The sequence below is a fragment of the Melozone crissalis genome, unplaced genomic scaffold (assembly GCF_028551555.1).
Source record: "Melozone crissalis strain CALT ecotype California unplaced genomic scaffold, PUWL_Pcris_2 ptg000057l_1, whole genome shotgun sequence".
Lineage (NCBI taxonomy): Eukaryota > Metazoa > Chordata > Aves > Passeriformes > Passerellidae > Melozone > Melozone crissalis.
The window spans coordinates 10,490,894-10,514,870 of NW_026535835.1; the positions used below are offsets into that span (position 1 = coordinate 10,490,894).

Here is a 23,977-nt window from a genome sequence, read left to right on the forward strand (position 1 = left end):
GCTGTGCTGCCACCTCTGCTGGGAGGGAAAGGATTTGCTGGGCTGGCTCAGGGGTGGCAGAAATAGTGGGGCCCTTGTTCAGCAGCAACCTCACACCCGAGGTGTGGCTGCCAGGGCTGAGATTACAAAGGGAGTTTTATCTGGGACACTGGGAGAGGAATATTTTATAGGGTGTTAAAACAGCCCCGGGCTTGACTGGTCAATTCTCAGCCTTTATTCCTATGTTATCATTCCCTTGTGATCATCTGAAATGCTTATTGCTTACTTAGAATTGTATAAAATATAATAATCACAATTAAAAAGTGTATTAATTAATTATAAAGTATTCCTGATACACAAAAATTGTGGATGCTGGCTGCAGGTTAAACTGAATATACTTTCATACACTACAATAGAAAAGAAAAAAACCCTAAAGGTCCCCTTTTTAAACTCAAAATTATAGCCTAAATTTCTTACATTTTAACTTTTGGCAGAGCTATCAGAGTTCACAGATTCCCACCTGTGGGGCTGGAATTGCTGCTGTAAGATCAGTGCTGAATGTGGGAGCCCATCAATTCAACTGAGCTGCTTGGCAAGGCCGTGGTAGAAAATTGTGAACAACGAAGGTGAATCCTTTGTTAAGGCAACAATAAAATACGAGGTGAATCAGAATAAATAATGTGGATAAATGGACAATTTACCTGGTAATTGTCCTGCTCACCTGGACTGCTCAGCTGGTCCAGCCCTGCTGCCTCTGTACACTGTATTTTATTCCAGCAGTGCCCTCTGCTGAGAGCATGGAATGTGTGTTCTGTGAGCTTTTTTCTCTCCCAGCTCTCAGGTATTTTCAGTCTAAGTTCTCAGAAATAATTTGCATTTAAAAAGTTGGAGAAAGAGAAGCTACACTGGTGTTGGTACTGGTTTATTAATGACCAAGCCACATGAAATAAACAGAAAATATCCTGTGGCAAAGGCAGGGGTAGTGGTGTTGGCTGTTTCAGCTGTGTTATCATGAAAGGATTAAGTGGGAAAAGGCATTTTTGGGCTGTTGTGGTCCAGGCTGGAGACACAGCACTGATGTTTTATTTCAGCTCACTCAACTCTCCAAACCCACAGAACTCTGCTCCTCCTTTCCTGCCTCTCTAATCCTTTATGATGTAATTAATTTGTGAGTAACAGCTGGGTTCAATTCACTCCATTTGAGAACATCCCTGAAGAATTTTTGACTGCAGGCGTCACCACCCATCTCCCCAAGCCCTGGGCAGGCTTTGCCCTTGTCAAAGGTTGCTTCCAGCAGCTCATGCGTGTGGGAAATGTGCTCTGCAGTTTGGGCTATCCTAGCAACTCCCAGGGATCGGCACAGCCCCCAGCTGGCAACCCAAATATTAAAAAACACAGCTGGTTAAAGTTTAACCCCCGTGCCGACGATGATGTGGCAGCAGGAGCTGTGTGTCAGGAGAGGATCCGCGCCCGGGGATCGGGGTGGGAGCTCCTGGGAGAATGGGATGAGCAGAGCCGGCCCAAAGGAGCATTCCCCACCATGAATGGGTTCCTGAACTGCTCTGCCAACCACACCAAGATCTGGAGTCACTACTTGGTGCTGGCCCTGGGCATCCCCCAGCTGACCATCAACGTCGTCTCCATCATCTTCAACTGCACCGTCATCTTCACCCGCCTGGCCACCAGGGACCTGCACAAGCCCATCTCCATCCTCTTCTGCAACCTGGCTGTCTCTGACCTCTTCACCAGCTTCTCTGGCTTCTGGATTTCCATGCTGTTCATCACCAACCCTGACATCACCATCTTCGGCTCCCGGGACATGCTGGCTCCCTACTCCCTGTACACCACCTCCATCCTGTCCACCATCTACAACCTGGTGAGCATCGGCATCGAGCGCTACCTGGCCGTGGCCGAGAGCATGAGGACGAGGTTCAGGGTGGCCAGGAACCACTCCGTTGCCGTGGTCTTCATCAACTGGGTCCTGGCCTTCTTCCTGGGCTGCCTGCCCCTGATGGGCTGGAACTGCCTGCACGCGCAGAGCAACATCTCGGTGCTCTACAGCCCCTTCTGCGTCAACTACCTCGTCTTCATCGCCATGCCCAACGTGGCCATGGCCTTCCTCGTGCCCCTCTTCACCTACCTGAGGATCATCATCATCCTGAGGAAGAGGAAGCTGAGGATGCAGGCGTGCGGCCAAGCCACGGGCACCTACAGGTCGGCAGAGACACAGGTGGCCAGGACCAGCATCTCCATCTGGCTGCTGGCCCTGGTGTCCTACGCGCCATTCCTGGCCGGCGTCGTCTTCGACGCGGCCAACCGGCGCTGCCACGGCGAGCTGTACCCGGGGGTGTACATCTTCAGGAACTGCACGGCCATGCTGATCACCCTCACCTGCCTGGGCAACCCCCTGCTCTACACGCTGCGGCTCCGGGCGCTGGGGGCCCGGCTGAAGGCGCTGCGCGGCCTCTGGGCCTCGCGCGTGAGGGCCTGCGCCGTCGGCCATGTCTGAGCAAACCCACCCACCCCATCCCAGGGTGGTGTAGTGGGATAAATGAGTGATGCCATGATTGACTCTCACAATTAACAGACAAATATCATGTGCATAGGTTGAGAAAAGGTGTAGAGATTTATAGTTGTGTTGTGTGCAGCCTCTGGGCCTCACCTGTGAGGGCCTGTGCCACCATTGGCCATGTCTGAGCAAACCCACCCACCCCATCTCTGTGTGGTGTATTGTGATAAATGAGGAATGCCATGGTGGACTCTCACAATTAACAGACAAATAGCATGTGATAAGTTGAGAAAAGTTGTATGGTTTATGGTTGTGTTGTACCCCCTTGCGTGGGTACAATTTAACAAGGGACAGCTGTCGAGGGAGGGCTGGGAGGGCTGGCTTGTCACTGTGGTGACACCTGAGCTCCAGTCAGGATTTGAGGAGGAGATCTCCACCACTGGGCAGTGAAGAAGGGGTTGATGGACAGAACTTTGGGAGGGGTTAAAGGGTTAAAAAGGAAAAACCTCCATTGTGAGGGGGCTGAGCACATGGTGGGGAAAATCTTTTGTTCCCAGCGCCCTAACCTTTTTTCCTTCTTCAGCCTTCTGCTGCATTTTTGGTAAGGTTTAATAGACCTTCTAAGCTATGAAAAGTGAGTAGCTATTTCTCACATTATGATGCTTGTATCCCAGCTGTGTGCTCTGTTAATGCTGGATATTGTATTCTGTGCCTGCAGTGCTGGTTCTGAGAGCACAGGTGGGGAGAAGCAGCAGCATGGAGTTTGTTATCAGAGGCTGCACTCCCTGCTCTAAAAGCAGCACTGCTCCACATTCTGAGCTGCACTGTGCTGTCTGGGCACTGACAGAGCAGAACAGAGCACTCCTTTGCTGTCCAGTTGCTTTAGCTGGCTGAGGCAGAGTTTTCCCTGGACTGTTCATTTTTATTTCCCTTTTCTTGGCACAGTTCAAACCTGCTCTGGTCTGGGACCTGGGGTGCACTGAGAGCTTGCACTTGGTGGCCTCAGGGCTCCTCTGGGCAGCAGCCTTTCCCAGAGCCACAGAGACTGATAACAGAGTGTGAACCGTGCATATGCTGTGGCTCCACGCAGATATTTACTGTATGTATTTTGTTGTAGTGATTAGCAGTGCTGTGTTAACATTTTAGTAGGATGGAAAATGTAGTTTTGTAGGGAAATGGTAACTTTTGTAGTTAAAATAGGAACTATGTAAGTGGGATATTTTTTGAAGAAATGAATGAGGCATTTGCACCAGACAGCAGCCACAGGACACCTCAATCTTTCAGAGAAAAATAATTTATTGCTCCATTATCAGAAGAAGCTGACTTGTTCCCGAAAGACGTACCCAGACCGTCTGTAACTCTTTGTTTCTATTGTCTCATATTTTCCTAATCCCAATTATCCAAATTATTATTACTCTAATTATATTACTATTTTTATAACCATTTTATTGCTATTAAACTTTGGAAATTTTAAAACCAAGTGATTGGTGTTTTTCACATGACATCAGCTCATGCTTCTGGCTCTGCTGCTGCTCTGTGGTATTTCATCAACACACAGCAACAAAATCCCATGGAAACCCACAAGTGAAGATGTTCTCACATTGATCACACACAATCCCAGCCACTTGGGGTTTTCAGGGACTTCTTTCCAGTTTCTTTGCTTTGTTGTTTCCTCATCTTTATATCTATCTATATTCCTCTCTATATTTCTCTATATTTCTCTATATTTCTCTATTATGTATATGTATATGTATATGTATATGTATATATAATTTACTTCAATTAATATGTCATATATATGCCCATATCTATACCTCTACCCCTATCTCGATATATACATCTCTCTCTCCACTCCTCCTTCTTCCCCCATACACAGCGCTCTCTCTGTATATATCCATATCCGTATATCTCTTTATGTTTATCTATTTATAGAAATATCTCTAAATATCTCGATAAAACGGCCGGGCTACGGCTGCGCTCGACGGTGGATTAACCAGGCTTGGCTGGCGGCGCTCGATTGGCAGCCCTGGCCGGTGGAGCGGAAGCGGAAGTGGGAGCGGAAGCGGCGGGAGCGGCCATGAGGGCACCGGTGCCGTGCGCGGAGTGCGGGGCGGGGGCCGCGGCCCGGTACCGCTGTCCGCGCTGCGGCAGCGCCTAGTGAGCGAGGGACGGGCTGAGGGGAGCGGGGGCACGGCCCGGTACCGCTCAGTGAGCGAGGGACGGGCTGGGGGAGCGGGGGGCATGGCCGGTACCGCGGGCTGAGGGCGCGGCCGGCGGTCCCGGGCTCGTTTCTCACGCCGTTCTCCCCGCAGCTGCTCCGTGCCCTGCTGCCGGACCCACCGCGGTGAGTGCGGGCCGGGCTGACCGGGGATAACCGGGGCTCACCGGGGCTGACCGGCGCTAACCGGCTGTGTCCGCAGAGCGCTGCGCGCCCGGTGCCCGGCGGGAGGAGGAGGCGGCCGGGCCCGGATCCCCCCCTGCCCCCGCCGGCAGTCCCGGGGGCCCGGAGGAAATCGTGGGCGAGGAGGAGGAGCAGGACCGCGTCCCGCCGCAGAAACTGCAGCTGCTGGGTAACAAACCCCGTCCTGGCCAGTGCTGAGATAAACACGGGGTGTGGGAGAGTGATGCTGTGCTCACCTCCTGTTGTATTAATCCCCTTTAAGTGGTGTGGTAAATGCAGTGTTTAGGCTGTAGCATAATATTAAAATAGAAGCGATGTGATGTGAGATGCTTTTTGTAACTAGCCCAAAGAATGGAAAAGATAATCAAGAATCTCCACACATTATCCTCTCTGGATGGAGAGAACAACAGACAGACACCATGATCCCAAGAGAAGAATTATTGCCTCCTTATCAGGAAAGCTCATTCTTGGAGGAACCAAGAAAATTGATTTACAAGATCAAGGGGGGAAGCTGAAATTGAGCAGAAACACTCTGGTTGGAAAAGAATGTTTGAATCATGTTTAAGATATATAATTATACAATAAGATATTGCATTTAAGTGGTAATCCTTTGTTAGCAGGGGGTGCTTTGGGGCAGAGTGAGAGTCTGTAATTGTTTATTTTTTATAGTCCATGTTCAGATTGTCTAAATTCTTATTGTCCTTGTTTTCCTGCCTGTTTTCCACACTCTTTTCCAACTTCCAACACTTCCATACCAGTGCCTGGTGTTTTCCAGGGAGCCGAGCTTTCCCTGAGAGCACTGTTACATTTCCCTGGCAGTTGCTGTGTCCCCGGGAGGGTTTGCTGGCCCAGGGCTCGGCTGTAACTCGGCTGTAGCTCTGTTTTTTCCCCTCCCTAGCTTTGCTGGCCCCAGGCTCGGCTGTAACTGTGTTTTTTCCCCTCCCTGCGCAGGGGAATCGGCGGAGCTGCGGGAGCTGCTGCGGAACCCGCACCTGCGGCAGCTGCTGCTGGCCCTGGAGCAGGCTCGGGACAAGAGCTCCCTCCTGAGGCGGCTGATGCAGGAGCCGCTGTTCCTGGAGTTCGCCGACTGCTGCCTGGGCATCGTGGAGCCTCCCGAGGAGAAGGAGAACGTGCTCCCCGTCCTCCCCGAGTGAGCTTTGCTGCTGGGGCAGTGGGGATCGTGTCATTCGGCCCGGGGATTTGTGTTGGGTGAGGTTTGGGTGCGCTCTGCCGTGTGCCTTGGCCGCTGTGCCCGTGGGTGTCACTGAGCTCAGGCTGGAGCTGACAAACAGGGGCAGAGCTGTGCTGGGACTTCATTTTTTACATCCTGGGGCTTGACCTTGGTCCTCTGTGGAATTCTTGGGCAGCCACAGGAAATGTTGCTTCACAGTGACAATATTAAATATATTTACATTCATTTTAATCCATGAGCACTCTGAAATGTTTTGTTTTGTACCCTGAAATGTTTTTGTTCAACCTAAAGGTTGTTGGGACGGGTCAGACACCTTGAGAAGGCATTGAGCAGTTTATTTTAAATGACATACACAGAGCAGCTGAACATTTTCAAGATCCATGAGCAACAAAGGAGGGTTCAGAGCACTCCTGGGCAGGGTGGTGCTGTCTGGGAGCTCTGCACTCACCTGGCAACTGTGAGAGCTCTCTGATTTTGGTCCTGTAGATAAAAGCAAGAGCCCAGCCCTGCTTTTCCCTGAGACATCTGCCCCAGCTGGCTGCTCCTCACCCCCCTGGGACACTGGTGCTCACTCAGGACGGTTGCAGGAATCAGGAATGTTTATTGGCATTATTATTATTTGCTCACTCCGCCTGCTGCAGGCAGCTCAGTTCAAGTATTCATTGCTTCAAGCACCTGATCTGTTGGCATTGATTTGTTCCCATAGTGTTGATATTTCCTGTGACGTGGGGGGGAGCAGGAGCTGCCCCAGCCACAGCAAATGCAATTTAATGTTATTTAAGGTTATTATAATGTGCATTATGAGGTGCGTCCCTGTCCCTCACGTTGGACGTACAAGGCAGCGCTGGGGAAGCTCTGAGGTAGCAGCAGAAGGGGACATTGAGTGATTTGGAAGCAGCAGCTTGCAGGGAGCCCCCCTGGAGGCCAGGCCAGGCCAGGGCTATGTGGGCAGGAGCTCCTGTCTGTCCAGCAGGATCTGGTTCAGTCCCGTGATGGAAAACGCCTCCATGTGGGGGCTGACGGTGGCAAAGTGCAGGGGGGACCTCTTGCAGTGGAACCTGACAGGGCCCTGCAGGGACAAGAGAGGAGAGTTCAGGCAGATGGGCATCTGGTTTTGTTACTCACATTTAGCTCTGGAACCACTGGGGGATGAGGACTGAGGAGCTCCTCCAGAGGAGTGCCCACAAATGGACTGAAGAGGAATGGTCACTACAGAGATGCCAGCACTGAACTGGACTGAGATCAGCTCACACTCTGGAGGTTGGGGTGCTCAGCACTGCCCTTGCAGCAGCTCTGGCAGTTCCTGCACACCGAATTTGATGCCAACACAAAAATGTCCCCCCCCCTAGACCCGAGGGTGATTTGTAAGTGCAGTTTCTGAGGGCAGGCAGTGCCAGGCAGTGGGAGATGCCAGCCCAGCCTGCTCCCAAGCTGCAGACAGGAGGGAGGGGTGGGTGGGTACCTGTGGGAGGGCTCTGATGGAGGCGATGCCACAGCCCAGGTGTCCCCTGGGGCTCTCCTGCAGCGCCCTGAGGCAGCCCAGCAGCGCCAGCGCCCGCCGGGGCCCCGTGGCACTGCCAGGGGCTGCAGCCAGCACCAGCCCCAGGGGCCAGAGCTGCACAGCTGCCTGCAGGGCCCACGCTGTGCCCAGGGGACAGGCAGCCCCAGGGGCCAGGGCAGCTCCAGGGGCTGCCAGCTCCTCTCCTTCCCCCTCGTCCAGCTCCGCTGCTGCCAGCGCGGCCGCTTTTGCCTGAAAGACACAACAACAGCAACAGCAATTCTCAAATGTCCTGGGCACAACTCAGGACTGCAAAGCTGAGTCTGTAAAGAGGGAGTCTGCAAGGACAGCACACCCCAGCTTCCGTGCAGGTAAGGAGTGAGTTTATGCTGCAGGATGAGCCAGAAGCAGCTCTACTGGACTGGCATCTGCTCTTCAGCTGGAGAAGAGTTTTCTGGAGCACTGGGTTTGCAGTTCTCAGAGTTGTGACTCTTTCTCAGACCCCAAGAAGCCTCAGGCTCCTTGCAGTGCTGTCCTGTGCCCCAGCCTCACCTGGCACCTCCTCCAGCCCCGCTGGATGGCGCGGGCAGCCCTGCGCAGCCTCTGGAAGCGACTCTTGGCCAGCCAGGAACGAACAGCTGGGGATGCAATGGGAGAAACAAATGTGAGTGCTCAGAACCTCAGGAGATGGCACTTGGCCATTTGTGCCACTGTGATCCCCCAGAGTGACTGGAAATGTGCCTTGCTCTGTTATCTCAGCCCCACGAGTCACCTGCTTGGATGAGAGTTGCAGAGCGTTTCTCCTTTGCTGTTTTCTTCTCTTTAAATCTTCTCCAGCAGCACTGGATGCAAAATGCCTTCTCATTTAACACCTCTGCTCTCCTGGCTTCCAGGAGCTCCAGCTGCAGTGGGGAACAGGAGCCTGGAGTTAGGGATGGGATTGTGCTCACAGCTCTTCCCTCTCTAACATCCTCTTGGTGTTTGCCAGGGGATCGCAACCTCATTCCTGTGACTGCTGGATTGGGTTTGGGAAGTGACAGCACTTCATTGGTGCTTTTCAGGTAATATGGAAATGAAAATGGAAGTTTTTGGGGAGGAAAGTGGAGCCAGCAGCAGCAGGTTCATACCCAGCTCCACCGAAGGGGCTGCTTCCAGGCAGCAAGCCTGGCAGAAGTGCCTTTGACTCCCTCCTCTCTTTCCCAGCCAAACCTGTCCTGTGGAGCTGAGGAAAGCTGCCATCCTTACTGGAATTCTGACACAAGTGCAGCTCCTTTCCAACACAGAGCCCATTACACAAAGTGCTCTGCAGAGCTGGGTTCTGATGGCTGCTTGATTGAGTTTAATAATTGGATGGAAAATGCCCAGTTCTGGTCACACTGGCTTGGCAGGAGTTTGGCCCTGAGGCAGGAGCCAAGGAACAGCACTTACCAGGGAATTGGCCAGGAACACTTTGGTTTTGCCACAGAAGACTGAGGGGATCCCTGCTCCATCCCCTGCTGCCTGAGCAGGGCTTTGTCCCCTGAGAGCATCCTGGAGGATCTCCAGCACAGCAGCACGTGGTGCTCCGTCATCACCCATCGCTGCAGTCTCGCCTGGAAGGGAAACACTGAGGAGAAGGCACCACAACATTTGGAACTGGGGCCAGGGCATTGTCTTTGCTCTGAGATTTGTCTTGTCTTTGCTCTGAGATTTCTTGGCCACTTAGAGGGGAAACCCCTGCAGCAAGGGGGGATGGCTGAGAGCACTTGATCCTGCTGTGGTTAAGGCTGAAATGTGACAGCACAGATGGCAGCAGGTTTCCAGCAAGCAGCAAACCAGTGTGGGGTGTTTGAACTGGGCTGTGCCTGGGTGCTGCCCTCTCATCTGTCACCACTTCTGTTCTCCACAGGTAAAACTCATCTGGGGCAGATTTAGGCTGAACCAGGGAGGCTCAGGTGTTTTCCCACCCCAAACCTCCCACATGGAAGCAGGAGAAAGCAGCAGCAATGCCATTAAGAATAGACCGAGCAGCTCAGTGCTAAGAAAATCCCATTAAATATTCAAAACTCAAAGCTGTGGAAGCAAAGAACAAAAGGCAGGGAATTGTAGCCTTAATGTACTGAAAAGTGCAGGAAGGGGAAGCAAATTCTACACAATTGTACAGCTGTGACAGGGCACTGGGAGCAGCTCTGGGGTCCTGGACTGAGCAGGAATTTATGGCAGCAATTACAGGTTATTAAAGCCATTTTTGGGACACAGTGCACAATTTTTTACATCACAAACAGCTCAGCCAGATGAATCTCTTTGGAAATGGAGACAGACTTAATTCAGACCTGGAACAAGAGATTGTTGCAGGAGTTCCTGCATGCACAGAGCTGGATGCGTTTTGCATCATTCCATCCTGGATACTGTTTGCTTTTCTGCTATAAATATTTCTAAGGAGATGAGAGCATTTTAAGGTCCTGAAAACAAATAGAAGCAATTCTTGCTTACAGGAAGACATCTGGTGGCTCTGATGGTGTTCATGGGGCTGGGCTGATAAGGGAACCCAAAGCTTATGCCTGTGTTTGGGCAGTTGTTTTGCTTTGTTTGCAGCTTATTACCCCTCAAGATAAAAAGGACTAAAAACCCATCACAAAGAGGCTTTGCAGTTAATGGGTTTGTAATTGAGGGGGAAAGATCCACTGTGTGAGTAATTTTCCAGCCTGCACTTCCTTGCTTCACCCCATTTCCACAGGGTGAACAGATTTCCACCAGTTTTACTCATCTGAACAGGCTGGACCTGCTTCCCACAGCTGCTGCTCATTGAACTGACCCAGTGGGTGAAAAGGGGAATCATTTGGGGCACAGAAAGGGGCTGCAATAACCTTTAATATTAAATGTAACCACCTGATGAGCTCCTCCTTTCAGCAGCTCATAGCAAAAGCATTACCTGTGGGCTGGGTTGTGTTTGTTAAAGTCCATCCTCACTCTTGCTTAGAAAAAGAGAAGAGTGCAAAAGGTGCAAGAAGCAGCAGAGTCCAGGTAAGCTGGAAGGTCAGTGATTCAGCAAGGAAACAAGGAGGGGGGAAAGAAAGGAAGGAAAAGGAAAATAAAGCAAAAGGTAAGTGGTTTTCAAGTCTACTAGAGAATCAACTCTAAATCAAATTATATTGGGTGAGGGGAACCCCAGACACCTCTGAAACTGTGATTGTTCCACCCAGGAGGAGCACAGAAAACCAGCAGTGAGGGGTAAGATTTTAAGGGTTAAGCAAATTAGAAACTCAGGTTGGTGATGGGTTAAAGAAATATTTTAGAATAGTGGTGAATATAGAATTACCTGATCTGTATGATACCAAATGGCTGCAGTGACAATTTTACTTGATGGCAGAGGGATTACCTGAAGAAACTTACCTGTTTTCTCAGCAGGATGAGAGCTGCTTTTATCCCACACTCTTTTTTTGCTGGAGCCCCAGGATTTCCTCAGCAGTTCGTAGCGCTCAGTGAAACTTTGGAAAGGGATCCTGGGAGACAAAATGTGCAGTGAATTCCAGGCAAGAACCGTTACTGTAAATATCTGATCCTTTTTGCTGAATGGTAATAACTCATCCTCTGAGGAGGGAAAATTCCAGAATGGATTTGTGGATCCGGTGCATGGGATGCAAACAGACTGATGCCTGAATGGTCAAACAGGCCAGAAAGTTCAGAACTTGTGAAGAAATTCAGATTTCCCAGTAACAGCAGTAAAGCCAGGGCGGGGATTGTGCTTGGATATGCTGATGGTGCAAAATATTTGGGTTTCCTGCTCATAAGCTCTTCTGAATAACTAAATGCCACTAATTGCTATGGAAATGGATTATGCTGAAGAGGCTGGACTTACCTGACTGGGAAACCTGCTGCACTGATGCTGATGGCTTCCACTATGCCACAGGCCTGGAGCTGGCTGAGAACCTGAGGCACAAATTGAGATGGTTTAGGCAAAGCTGACTTTGGTGGAAGCTGCTCCTTGTGTGCCCAGTCCTGGGCATCCCCAGCCAGTGTTGGCGTTTCCAGGCTCAGTGTTGGCATTCCCAGGCTCAGCAGATTCCAGGGGTGTTTAAAGCCTCACTGCCCACCAGATGAGGCTCTCTAGTTACAGCTTTAGCATCTGCTGCTCTGCTCCCAAAGCTGCTCAGCTTCCTGGAGCGAGCACAGTTTTGTTTTGAAGGTGTTTGTGTGCCCAGGGCTGGGAGGGCAGCACCCAAATCACCCCAGGCACAAGGAAGGTGCAGCTGGAAGAGCTGCTGTGCTTGGGAGCTGTGTTGGACAAGCACCTCAGTGACTCTGGAAGGGATTTATCTGTTCCAAAATGTGCTTTGCAAGTGACTCAAGGTGCTAAGAAACTCAGTGCAGAGCCCTGGGGAAGGCTCTGGAGGAGTTACCTCTTCTCTCCTGAAGGTCATGGCCCTGCAGTCAGCGTTGGGCTTGATGCAGCGGATGTAGTGGGGTGTGGTTCTGCTCAGAATCTCCATCAGGTGCTCCAGGGAGCTCTGCAGGAACAAACAGAGCTCAGCAGGGCTCCTCCTCCTCCTCAGGGATCTGCCACCCACCCCATGGAGCTGCTCTGGGCAAGGATGGCTTTACAGACTCAGTGTTGGAGCACAAAATCCACTCTGTGGATGCATTTAATCAAATTGTTGATGGTAATCCAGGAAGTTCCCAAAATTACAGCAGAGACCTGAATAGGATGTACCTTGAACTTGGACACCACTGTAACAACAGCTGCTCTGTTCTGGGTTTTGCTGTTATTTTGGTTGTTTTCTGTCACAGGGAATAATTTTTGAAGCAAAGGATCCTTTGAGTTCTGCAAAACGTGGATCAGCTCTGGAGGAACAGCATCCTGCAAACAGACATGACCTGTCAGTACCTGGCAGGCAGCTGCACCTCTGAAAATAACTAAGAATTGCACATTTAGAGATAGAACAGAATTGCTGGTGCCAGATTTGATGTGACCACAGCTGCAGTCTCAAATCTGATGATGTGCATTCATTCACAGTCAGATTTAGGAACAGAAAACAATGTTTGGCTGAACATTCAGCAAATCCAGGCAAATGTACAACTGCTCCCATCACTGCTCTTGTTACACAGCCTGAGTGAGCTCCAGCTCTCAGGAGTGGTTTAATCCCTGAAGGACAGACTGCAGCAGGCATTAGAAATATTCCTTTGAATTAAGAGATGGAGTTTTATTGCTAAATAAATAACAGCACTTGCCATAATTGCTGGGGGTGTCAGAGCTGAGAAGGGACCAGACTATTTCACATTTCACTTATTCCCTGATGGCCAAAATTTGAGTACTTTGAGCATTTTCAGCAGTTAAGCCCAGCTCTTGTTTCTCATAAATTTATCTGATTTTTTTTGGGAATTAAGTGCTGTATTTGCAGTTATAAAAATGCCCTGATGCCATTAACAATTCTGCATCCCCCAGGAGTGGAAGAAGCCCTGATTTGGTGATGGTTCACTTCCACCCCAGCTCAAAGCTGTAACAAACCATCTGCTCGTGCCAGTGGTGGTTCAGAGAATCCCACCAAGGACATCACCCAGTTTCACATGGCCTGAAGGATTTATTTGCAGCAAGGTATGTCCAGTACCCACCAATGAATATATTTGTTTGATTTAAATCACTTTAGGCCTGTCAGATAATTTTAAGATTTTTTAAACAGCTCTTTCTGCAAACACTTACCTTATTTTTCTCCACCATTGCTGCCAGCTGATAGCAGACTTTGCCAGCATAATGTGAGATGATAAAGTTGGGCTTCTTACTGAATTTATCTCGACTTAAACACTGATTACTGGACAAGGCTTTCTCAATCCTGGTCTGGAACAGGTGAGTGTTGGAGGCTCTGTTCAGGCGACACTCCTGCAAGGACACACAACTGCAGCATCTCTTGTTTGGCACAAAGACCTGACTCTAAAAGCTACAACATTTAACATTCAAATTGTGGCAATTTTACCTTCAGAGCTGCTTTGAGTATGCAAGGCCTGAAATATTGGGGAGGAAAGAAGTAATTGAGGCTTCATATTTGAGTCAGAACATCCAGGATCAGAGGGAAAAACACAGCTCAGAACAGGAGGAAGCAGATTTTGTGAAACTGAAACCCTGCAGAAATGTTATAGCTGACAGGTTTTCTATTAATTTACTGTTTGTGTTTTCTTTGGTGGTGTGGGACAAAGGCAGGAACCTGGGCCCAAAAAATGAAAGGTTTGGATCACACTTACCTCATTCAGCAAGGAAAAAATACTGAGAGGATTTCCCTCTATCAGGTCAAGGCAGTTCTGGTTATCCTGGTAGTTTATGAATGACCACTGCAGGCCCTCAGCTGCATATTCCTCCTGCAGGGAGAGGGAAGGGGTTAGTCTGCAGCAGAGGGCACCAGAGCTCAGAGCTCTGTGCCTTGGGCAGCTGATCCAGGTCCTGTTTGAGGAGTTAATCCCAGCTCAGCTCCAGGTCAACACCAAGCTTGAGAAAAGAAAACAACCCACATGAGGATATCCTACCCCAGGTAGCTTTTGGGTGTGGATCAGAACCTGCTGGAACAATTTATCTGAGGATTTGGGAACCCCGTGGATTTATCAGAGTGAGCTGCAAGGCTGCTCTAGCGAGCAAACAAAGGCCACAGTCAAACAAAGCCTCTCCTGGCTGTGCTGAGATTTTCCCTGAAGGACAAGGAACAAGCAGAACTCCTTCCCTGGACTGGGACACAGCCCCAGCCCAAGCTTTGTGTGCCAGCCTTTACTGCCTGAGCTCCATTTAGAGCAAAGCATGATCTGAAAGGAAGTGCAGGGAGATACTGGCTGGAATAATTGGTACAATATTTATGCTGAATTACAGGACAAACTGTCAGCAGTGTTTAACAAGCACAAGCTCTGGGCAGTTATTTGAAAAGCCTCCTGCCAAAAGCTTGCTCAGCACAGCCACTAATGGCATTTAAGTGGTTTGGGGGACAGCCAGATCCAGAGGTAAGAGGGCAGGCAGTGAGTGGGAGGGGTGCTATAAACAGAGGTCATGGAGCCATTTCAAGCAAAGCAATTGTGTGCCTGAACTTGCTTTCCATCTTCCCTGACCATTAACCCCTGACATGCTGACCAGGGCAGCCAGGGAAAGCAGTCTGGCAACAGCAAAGCACAAATGGCAGTCAAAGAAATACTTAACTCCTGAATAAATTGACAAAACCCCGCTGTGAGGCAGGAGGTGCCAGCACACTGCTGCCATAAAGAAAATAATTTCCCTGATTCCAGTTAATGGCAAAGAGCATTTTGGTAATGGATCTGCAGTGGGGAGGGGCAGAGCAGCAGCCCTGGCAGGGACTCTGCACCTTGCAGGGCACTCAGATGAGAGCTGGAATGAGCAGCGTGTGACCACTGAGGGACTGCACAGTGCAGAAAAACCTTCTCTGCTGTGAAACAACAGCATTTGTGTCCCTCCTCACCCAAGGATAAAGCCGCAGCACACTGGGGGTTGTTTTAAAGGCACCAGCATGGCTGGGGTCAGGGAGCTGTGGCCCTGGGGCAGGAGGGCTCAGGTGTGGGTGACAGGGCTCTGGTGGGCTCTGCCTTCACACCAAGCTCAGCCCAGAACTCCACTCCTTAGGGGCTTTATGCTTCATGGCTGTGAGCAGAAACTCCCCAGAGAATCTCAGTTCAGGCTGCTCTTAGCCCAAGAATTTAGTCTCAAGTGTTCAGCTCTCTGAGGAGAAGCAAGCAGAGATCCAGTGGGGCTGGGAACAGAATTCCAGTGCTCAGGAGACAAAGCTGGGCCATTCCCACTGCCCCACACTCCCCTCTTTACAAAGGCACTGCTCCCTCCCACTGCTTTCTGTGCCATTACTGACTGAAGGTTCCATCTGACCATGGGCACAGCAATGCAATCAAAGCAATGCTGGTTTAAATCAGATATTGAAGATTTGATCTTCAGTTTGGCTATTACCTGCTGTGCCTTCAGGTAGTGAGCTACAAAGTGCTGCTGCAGTTTCTCATTGGCATAATTAATGCAGAGCTGCTCCAAGTTGTTTTCAGGGAAGGCTTCAAACCCATAAACATCCAACAAACCTGGAAGCAGTGTGGGAGGACAGGGAGCTTTAGTTTAGGAGCAGCCTGGAGGGCTGCTGGCCCCTGAGTTAAAGCAGGGTGGGATATCCATACCTATGAAGCTGGTCCACACTGAGGGATCTGTGTAGATGTTTTCATTTATGACCAACACCAGCCACTCAAACAACCTGCAGACAGCAACAGAGGGATTAGCTGGAAGCTGCTTGCTTGCAATAATCAGAATTGGTTCTTTTACTGCTGTTTCCATCAGTGTCACTTGGAAGGAAGAGCAATTTCTGATGTGCTGCCACGAAACAGCAGCAAGGGAATCCCTGTGGCCTCCCCATTCCCTCCAAAAATCACCTGGATGAGGCCACCCTTACCTGGCATAGATGACTTTGGCCAGGCAGTCCCTCCTGGTCTCACACTCAGCTCTGGAGCATGGCTTCTTGAACACCTGCTGCTGTTTCCCAGCAGTGATTGTTCTGATCCTCAAACATTCCAGGAGTTCCTCAGTGGGAATCTGGAGCAGCTCCCCCGTGGTCCTCACAAACTCTTGTTCAGGAGAACAAACAGTGCGAGGTTACCTGCTGTGCTCACACCTCTGAAGGTAAGGAAGGTCTGGAGACTGTGTGTGAAAATGCCACTTCCATCAGCTCTCCAAATTAAATGTGGATTTTGGATCTTTCTACCCAAACTCGGGATTAAGTTTTGCCAAACCAGACTCTTAATTTGGATGCAGAGTGCCCCTAGAATTCTGGGTCCTCTCTTTAAAATGAATACCAGAAAAAGCTGAAGTGTGCCAGACTGAAGTAGATTTTCTCTCTAGGTGTGTCTTTGTTACTTTATCACCTTTTTGAGCAGGGACCTCAAAATCCAGACAGACAAATCAAACAGGCATGCCCAGGAAAAAACCAGGGATTTGGGGATAGAAAGGAAGTGTAGAAGAATGTGTATTTGCTGACAAAGCATTTAAGATCTTTCTCAGCTGAGCTGCATTCAAAATTATTTGAATATTAAGTGGTTTGATTTCAGAGCATGCCCTGAAATTGTAGCAGGACCCTTCACTGTTCAGTGATTTCCTTTCTGAAGGAAATCCAGATCCACAAGCCTCCTGAAGACAGGCAGAACAACCTCTGTTTCTGCTGCAATTTAACAGATTTGTTGTCACTGCCTTTTGGTCTTTACCATGAAAACTTCCAAGCTTTCCTGTGAAAAGCCCTGCTCTGCCTCTGGGTCAGATTTCTGCCAGCCCTGTGATGGCAGAGTAAGATTACAGACAAGAGGCACAGTTCTGCCAATAATCCTCCTGAAATCACTGGGTAGTGCTGCAGTTGCCTTGACCTGTCAGGGAGGGATATTATCTCTCAGGGCAGGGGAGCATTAGGTTTTTGTTTGTTCACAAAAACACACCCAAATTTTGGGTTGCTCACGGCCTTGATTGTCTCCTATCAGCAGGAGAGTTATTGTTCAAATTCTTTAATTCTTTCTGAATTAAATGAAGAAATTAAATGAATTAAATTAAACAAATCCAATTTAATAATTTAAAATGCAGTCAATTCAATACAGTTTAAACAAATTTATTAATTTTCAAAATTAAGTTATTAATGAAGTAATTAGACTTATTAGTAGTTAAAAGGAATTAATAATTAAAATGAATAATAGTTAAAATTACTCAAGTGAAAATTTGGTAGATTTAATAATTTTTAAGAAATGTTAATAATGAAATAAATGTAATAAGTAAATCTAAATTAACTAACTAAATAAAGGAAAGAATTCTCTCCGTTCTTTCCTTTCTCTAATCCTTTCCCTTGGACATCTGCACTGAACTAACAAGGCTCTGGAGCATGGCATGGTTGTTACCTCACCTTTGGTTTTGTCTTCCAGTTCACAAGGCTGAGATTCATCCAGTGGATTGGAGAACTGAACATTCCCGAGGTGCAGGAGGCCTGATAACACCTGCAATGCAATCAGGGAGTTTTTCAGGACAGCTCCCCCCAAGGCAGGCTCCCCTGAGCTCTCCTTTAGCCTGGAACAGGGCAGCTCCTGCACATTCCTGCACAGAAGGCAGGAGCAGGAATTCTGCAAGAAGCAAACAGACCCCAGACTTCTGTGTGTTCTGCGGTTCCTGAAGGCAGACTGAAATTCAGAGGTGCACACTTTTAGCTCAGATCTAACCTCTGTGCAGCCTGATGTGGGGCTGAGAGCTGTCCAGTGAGGAGCAGCAGCTCTGCCCAGGGACAGGGATTTATCCCAGCAGCAATCCCACCCTGGGAACACATTCCCAACACCCTCCTGGGTGCCTGACCTTGAAAATATTGCTCTGCGTGGCACGGCCGATGCCCAGGTGGAACATTGCCCCTCTGGTCACCTCGAAGCAGTCCTCTGGAAAGCCAAACAGTGCTCTTGAACAAGCCAAGCACACAAACAGGGGCAAGCAGAACATCTCAGCACGTCCCATCCAGCTGGAATGGGCAGTGCAGGGCAGGGGAGCTGTCTGGGTAAATCCCACACACAGGCTGCAGAACCAACCCACTGGGTTTTTCTGTCAGCTGAAGCACAAGCAAAGACAAGAGAGTTTCTAAACAAAGCCACAAAGATGCAAATTTGCCAGGCCAGAACCAGCTGGTTTAAGGCAGGTGACTGATTTTAAGCTTTAAGATTTAATAGTGCCAAGTGAAACTTAGAAAGAATCCCATTAATGCAGGTGGCTTTGCAAAACATCTGCTGTTGGCTGAGCAGGGCATTGAACAGGATCTATTTCTGCCTGCCTCCCTTTAAGGTTCCAGCCATTATTAATGGATTGATTAATTAGTGAAGCTAGTCTTTACCATCTAAGTTTCTTTCAGAATTTGGCAGCCAGCGGTACTCAGCCCCTTCTGGAAGGTTCCACTCCAGCCTCTCCTCTGCTGTAGCACCTTTTGTGATCTGGAGGCAGAAAACAAGGTAAAAATTGAATTCTGCCTTTGGTGTTTACAGCTCCCAGACAGTGAGGAATAACATACTGGGGGGATGATTTAATTTGGAAGCCTGGGAGACAGGGAAACTGGTAATTATTAAAAGTTGCAACTGTGCTAAATCTGGTGATTCCATCCCTGCTGTGTGTTAGAAATACTCAGCAAAATTAACTGCAGGCAAACCTGATAAAAAATATGGAAGTTTCTTTCATTGGGGGCCTGATAGGCAACTCTTGTTTTCTCCAGAAGGAAAGTCTGGATGGAAGCACCAGTCAGATGATGGAATCTGGAGAGGGAAAAAGAGCAAAGATTTCAACAAAACCTCTTCACAGAATCTGAGGGGTTGTGTTATTCTGAGACCAACTGACTGTGAATGCTTTGCAGTTCACCTTCTGTTTTGTTCTTATTTTATTCACAGTTCTTAACTACATCTCTGTTTTTCTATTGCACTCTTTTAGAGACCTTTAGGGTGAAAGCTTGTAGGAAAAAAAAAGGAAAATAGTAACAGTTTAAGCTGCCAGCAAACGAAAATATGCTCTAAAGACATACAATATTCTATGGCAGATTTCAGAGATAAGCTTTAAAGGAACAAGATGATAAAGATTTAAAGGGCCAAGAGGTAAGGTTTTAGCCAGTGATCCTTACCTGTCCAGCTGGAGCTGGATGTATTTCCCAAACCTGCTGCTGTTGCTGTTCCTCAGGGTGCAGGCGTTCCCTGTAAATTGCCAGAGGCAGACACAGAACATCAGAGTGGTCCCACTCTGCCAGGCAGCACACACAGGTATTGGGGTGCTCTGTAAGCAGCTCCAGTATTTGAGGAGTTTGTTTGTAAGGAGAGGACCAAGAGACAGCTGAGACTCGTGTGGGAGCAAAGGAAATTCCCACAGTGAGCATTACTTTAGTTTGCTGCTAAAAAAGCCACATTTACCAAATGCTTCCATGACAGGGTTGGAATCCAGCACTCTCCTCTCTATCCTCTCCACAGTTTCATTGCCCTTTGGGGAGATAACTGCGGCAGCCACAGAGGCATAGAACTTCATAAGGCAGCGAGAGGTCCAGGTCTGCAAGGGAGAGATGTGACAGCAGCTCTTTAACATCTTATCAGTTATGGCAGTGGAGCAGTGTTGCCTTCTGGAAACGCAGGTGGAGGGGAGGCTACAGAGGGGAACTGTGTCAGGTTTGCAGCTCTGGTTCAGTGGGAGCTCTGTGCCACAGACACACATTTCAGTGCTGCTGCAGTGGGAGTGCTCCATGGAGGTGTCACCGTCTGGAGGCTCAGCCAGGATGAACAGCCACTGCCTTGGGATGGAGTGAATGTGAATGGATTTGAGTCATTTACATTCAGCAAAGCATCTTGTTCTTGGGCTTTAAAATACCCTCAGCATGGTCCTAGCAGGGATGGACCTTCACAGGAGGGCCGGGGCAGGAGCTGCACCCACTGCTCCAAGTCTGCACAGAGGGTTTGCTGAGCTCCCTGACAGACCAGGCTGAACTCAGGTGCAATTCCTGCTGAATGATTCAAAGCCAGCCCTCCAGAAATGACAGATGTCACCTGAAGAGCTGCTATATTAAGCAGAGTGTGTTTAACTGCAGCAATCACTTAATGCTCCACACACATTTCAAGAGAGTCGTGCTGGGCAGATTGGCTACGTGCTGTGTCAGAGGGGTTTTAATTCATCTTTGCTCATTCACTGCACTACTCTGCACTACAAATCACTGGCAGAGCTCAAAATTTGAGAGCAATGTCACAGAAAAACATTTCCTTACCTTCCCAGCACCACTTTCTCCACTCACAATGATGGACTGGTTCACAGGGTCCATCTGCTTTTGGACATTCCTGTAGGTTTGCTCAGCCACTGCAAAGATGTGAGGTTTTAAATCCTGGCAGTGAAAGAGAATATTCATATTTAAGAGTACATTAACCACACAGTTCAACAGCAATGGACAGCAAGGGTCATCTCACATTCACCTGAAAACAGCACTGCTCTTTTAACAGAACTGACATTTCACAAGAAATGGGGTTTATCCTGTGGGAGTATTTTCTCAGATAAATTTGGAGCAGTTTGACACCTGGGCTCTGCAGAAGGACAGTGATCTCACACACAGGGTTACCTGAGGACAAAGTGCAACGTGGTACTCCCTCATGAGCTCAGGTGAGTAGAGGCAGGAGAAAGGCTGGAAAGGATTTAAAGCCACCAGGCTGCAGCCAGCATTTGTGTAGAACAGGTTGACTCTGTATCTTGCTTGAAGACATTTCAGAACTGAAAAGCAACAGCTTCTGTCAGCATCTTTTGCAAAGTGTGTTTGACCCTTGCTGTGCCTGTTGGTAACAAGAGTCTCAGGTGTGTTACCTGTCAGGTTTAACAGGGAATGAGGTGACCAAGAGAGTGCTGCAGGTGTAATGTACACAACTGCAGGTGTCATGTACACAACTGCAGGTGTAATGTACACAACTCCTGTGCTGATGGTGTTAATGCAGTGAGAGCAGGAGCTGTCAGAGCCCAGCAGGGAGGGGATCCCTCAGCAGACACTCCCTGGCTGCTCACCTGTCCTGGTTGTCACCGGGTTCACCTTGGTGAGGTCATCAAAAAGATGCAGCTTCTCTTCATCACCGAGGAAGGCTCTGACTTCTTCTTCAAATGATTCACTGAGATCGTTCTGGATGAGAGAATCTTCCCTTTGGCCATTTTCCTGGAGGGGATGGCAGATCAGCACCAGTGAAAGGTGAAGAGCTGGACTTTCACCTCATTCCCTGCTCCAGCTCTTCTGCTGCTTCCATGTCACTGAATTTCAGTCCCAGCAGGAGCCAGACCCCGGGGTGTGAGAGCCGCTCCTCCTCCTGCTCTGATCTTAGAAAAGGGTTCTTCCACGTTCTCTGAGAGCAGAGGCACTCAGAGAACGTGGCCTTGGGCTCACACTGCAGCTCTGCACACACACACACCCCATGCTCTTTAAACTGGCTCATTTCTAAGCTCTGCATGTCATGCATTCACTCCAAGCAGTGCCCTGGGCTCAGGGAGGCAGGAAGGGCTGCAGGTACAGCTGGGAGCCCCTGCAGGCTAAAACAAATGCAGCTTTCCTAGCAGACACTCTTATTTACAGGGTGAAAGCTGCAGAGTGCACACATCACAGCCAGGGCACAGGAATGGTGCTGGGAGAGGAGCTGCCCTGCCTTAGCTGAAGTTTTGTCCCCTCTGAATCACTTAAAATATTCAAATCTCAGCCTCTGGGCTCCCATGTCCTTGACAACATTATTTGGAAGGGCACACTTGTTGTGTGTAATGGAAAACCAGCCAGAAGAGAGATTCCAGGACCTGTTTGCCATTGCTGGGGAAAGGAGAGGCTAGAAGAGAAAATGAAGAGTGGAAAAGGTGCCAGTCCTGATTTCTGCATTCTGTACACTCCTCTTGTTATCTCCTTGACAGAAAGTTCTCCAAACTATCCCTGCTCACCTGTACCACACGGGCAGCATCACCTTGTTTATACAGAAAATGCTAAATTTAGTCAGCAGCATTCCCACTATGTGAGCTGAGCTCATTAATACAGGGGAAATGCACTGCAAACCCCACTTAGCATGTTCCTAAAAAAAAAGAAAAGCTGCTCATTTAGGAGCATTTTTATCTTTTGCAGACAGCACAAATACTTCATTTCCAGTGATACAGAATTTTACACAGTAAGGGGGAAAAAAAGCTTAGCAACGCAGTAAAGCCCTGCCATCCAAGTGATTTCTGTTCTTCTCCTCTGAATGAGCATCAAGCAGCTTGCTGCTGTCAGAGAACAGAGAACAGAGAACAGACACCACAATTAGGAAACCCTGCATGGGCTGAGGAGTTCCTGCCATTCCCCTTTCCCCCCATGCCCCTGTGTCACACCAGGCAAGCCAAACCCACTGTGAGACTGCAAGGCCTGAGGAAGGGCTTGGCTCTGCTGCCCTGCTCAGCCAAAAGCAAAAGAATATTTGACAATAAAATCCCAACTCTTGTGCCCATTCACCTTCCTGCACAAACACCCTTAGGATGTGCGTGCTGCCTGCATGAACCCTGCCCTGTTACAGCCCAGGGCACCACAAAAATCACTGTCTGGTGTCTCTAATTCAGCTCAAACCCACAGTAAATGGGTCCAGTCAATTCGTGAAGCAGGGGTGAATATTCATTAGTAGTTACCTAATCCTGACTGCGTGGAAACAAGCCAAGAATTCTCTCCTGGCAGTTACATTTAATTAGCACACACAATTCCTGCTTTTCTTTTTACCTGCTTTGGCATCTTGTCCAGGCCTGTGGACGGGAACACCGGAGAGGGCCTTTACTTTGGGGTACTTCATTCAAATCACACTGGAGAATGCTTAAATAAAGAAAATAAAAACAAATTTTGATAAAAATAACTCTGAGCATGTCATTCTCCAGTGGGTTCCACAAGCAAATCCCAAAGATTTCAGACAGAGTTACTGATCCCGGTGGAGCACAAGTAACACCGGAGCTGGAAATCCTACCCAGAGTGATGGCCAAGTGCTGCTGCCCTGCAAATACAGATTTTTTGGAGGGAATTGTCCATGTTCCCTTCCATCAGGGATAAAATGCTTTGCTTTTCTTTAATAAATCAAGTTTATTGGCAATAAACTGCAACTACTTGTTAAATTCCTCCTGTTTGGAGCAACAGGGCAGATCTGAGGGTCTGACAGCGCCAGAGAAGCCAGAGCTTTGGGAAGGGGAGTGACTCGGAGAAGTTTGTGTTGTTCCCTTCCTGTTTCCTCTGAAAATCCCTGGGAGCCAACCCAAGGTGAGTCAGGCCCTTTGAATTTCTGTGATAAACGCTGAGGTTCCAGTCACACCAGCCAGCAAGAATTCCGTCCTTCCTGCAGCTCAGCCTGCCATTACTTCCACTCCTTTTCTATTCTAATTCTATTCTATTCCATTCTAATTCTATTCTAATTTTGTTCTATTACACTCCAACTGTTTTAATTCCATTCTAATTCCGCTCTATTCAGTTCCCTTTCCTGTTGCATTGTTATTCCTATTCCATCCCTAATTTCCTTCCTAGCGCGGCATCAGTTCGGAGCGCGGGGCGCGATCGCATCCCCAGAGCCCGGTCAGACCCATCCCTGCAGAGCCTTTTGTGCCGGCAGATCCCGGGGACACAGAGGCACAGAGGACACGCCGGTGACACAGAGGACACACCGGGGACACGAGCGACACACCGGGGACACGCGGGGACCCGGGAGGGCCGCGGCAGCTCCCGGCCGGGCGGGACCCCGGGGTGGCGGGCGCGGTGTCCCCTCAGGGCCGGGCTGAGGCGGCACCGGGCAGGACGGGCGGGCAGGGCCGGCTCGGGACTTACCGCGGGCGGCAGCGGGGCCGGAGCGGGAACGGGAGCGGGGCGGGCGGGCCGGGGAGGCGGAACCGGGGAGGGGCTCGGGCGCTGC

At 49.3% G+C, this 23,977-nt stretch overlaps 3 protein-coding genes across 4 annotated transcripts; 2 read left to right on the top strand and 1 right to left on the bottom strand.

Annotated features, from left to right (window-relative positions):
- The first annotated feature begins 1,279 nt into the window (after positions 1–1,279).
- LOC128943959 (lysophosphatidic acid receptor 1-like) lies at positions 1,280–2,488 on the top strand. Its single transcript, XM_054286968.1, has one exon. It carries the CDS (start codon positions 1,280–1,282, stop codon positions 2,486–2,488), a length of 1,209 nt encoding a protein of 402 aa, XP_054142943.1.
- Positions 2,489–4,565: 2,077 nt separating this feature from the next.
- On the top strand, positions 4,566–6,114 carry ZNHIT3 (zinc finger HIT-type containing 3). The gene is made up of 4 exons (XM_054287348.1): positions 4,566–4,645; positions 4,801–4,832; positions 4,909–5,058; positions 5,841–6,114. The coding sequence occupies exons 1-4, from the start codon at positions 4,566–4,568 to the stop codon at positions 6,041–6,043; spliced, it is 465 nt and encodes a 154-aa protein (XP_054143323.1). The 3' UTR covers positions 6,044–6,114.
- Positions 6,115–6,419: 305 nt separating this feature from the next.
- MYO19 (myosin XIX) lies at positions 6,420–23,931 on the bottom strand. Of its 2 annotated transcripts, XM_054287111.1 has the most exons (25): positions 23,893–23,931; positions 22,810–22,899; positions 21,105–21,249; positions 20,671–20,819; positions 20,326–20,439; positions 19,487–19,619; positions 19,204–19,273; positions 18,742–18,844; positions 18,433–18,529; positions 17,910–17,986; positions 17,470–17,560; positions 15,985–16,156; positions 15,716–15,789; positions 15,501–15,622; positions 13,793–13,906; positions 13,257–13,433; positions 12,270–12,416; positions 11,959–12,066; positions 11,418–11,488; positions 10,952–11,061; positions 9,008–9,171; positions 8,352–8,481; positions 8,132–8,217; positions 7,544–7,831; positions 6,420–7,150 (listed from the first exon to the last, which is right to left on the bottom strand). In XM_054287111.1, exons 2-25 carry the CDS (start codon positions 22,819–22,821, stop codon positions 7,022–7,024), a joined length of 2,883 nt encoding a protein of 960 aa, XP_054143086.1. In that variant the 5' UTR covers positions 22,822–22,899; positions 23,893–23,931; the 3' UTR covers positions 6,420–7,021. The 2 variants fall into 2 exon arrangements, with proteins under 2 accessions (XP_054143086.1, XP_054143087.1); XM_054287112.1 differs by lacking the exons at positions 6,420–7,150; positions 7,544–7,831; positions 8,132–8,217; positions 8,352–8,481; positions 9,008–9,171 and adding an exon at positions 9,605–10,587.
- Between the last annotated feature and the right edge of the window lie 46 nt (positions 23,932–23,977).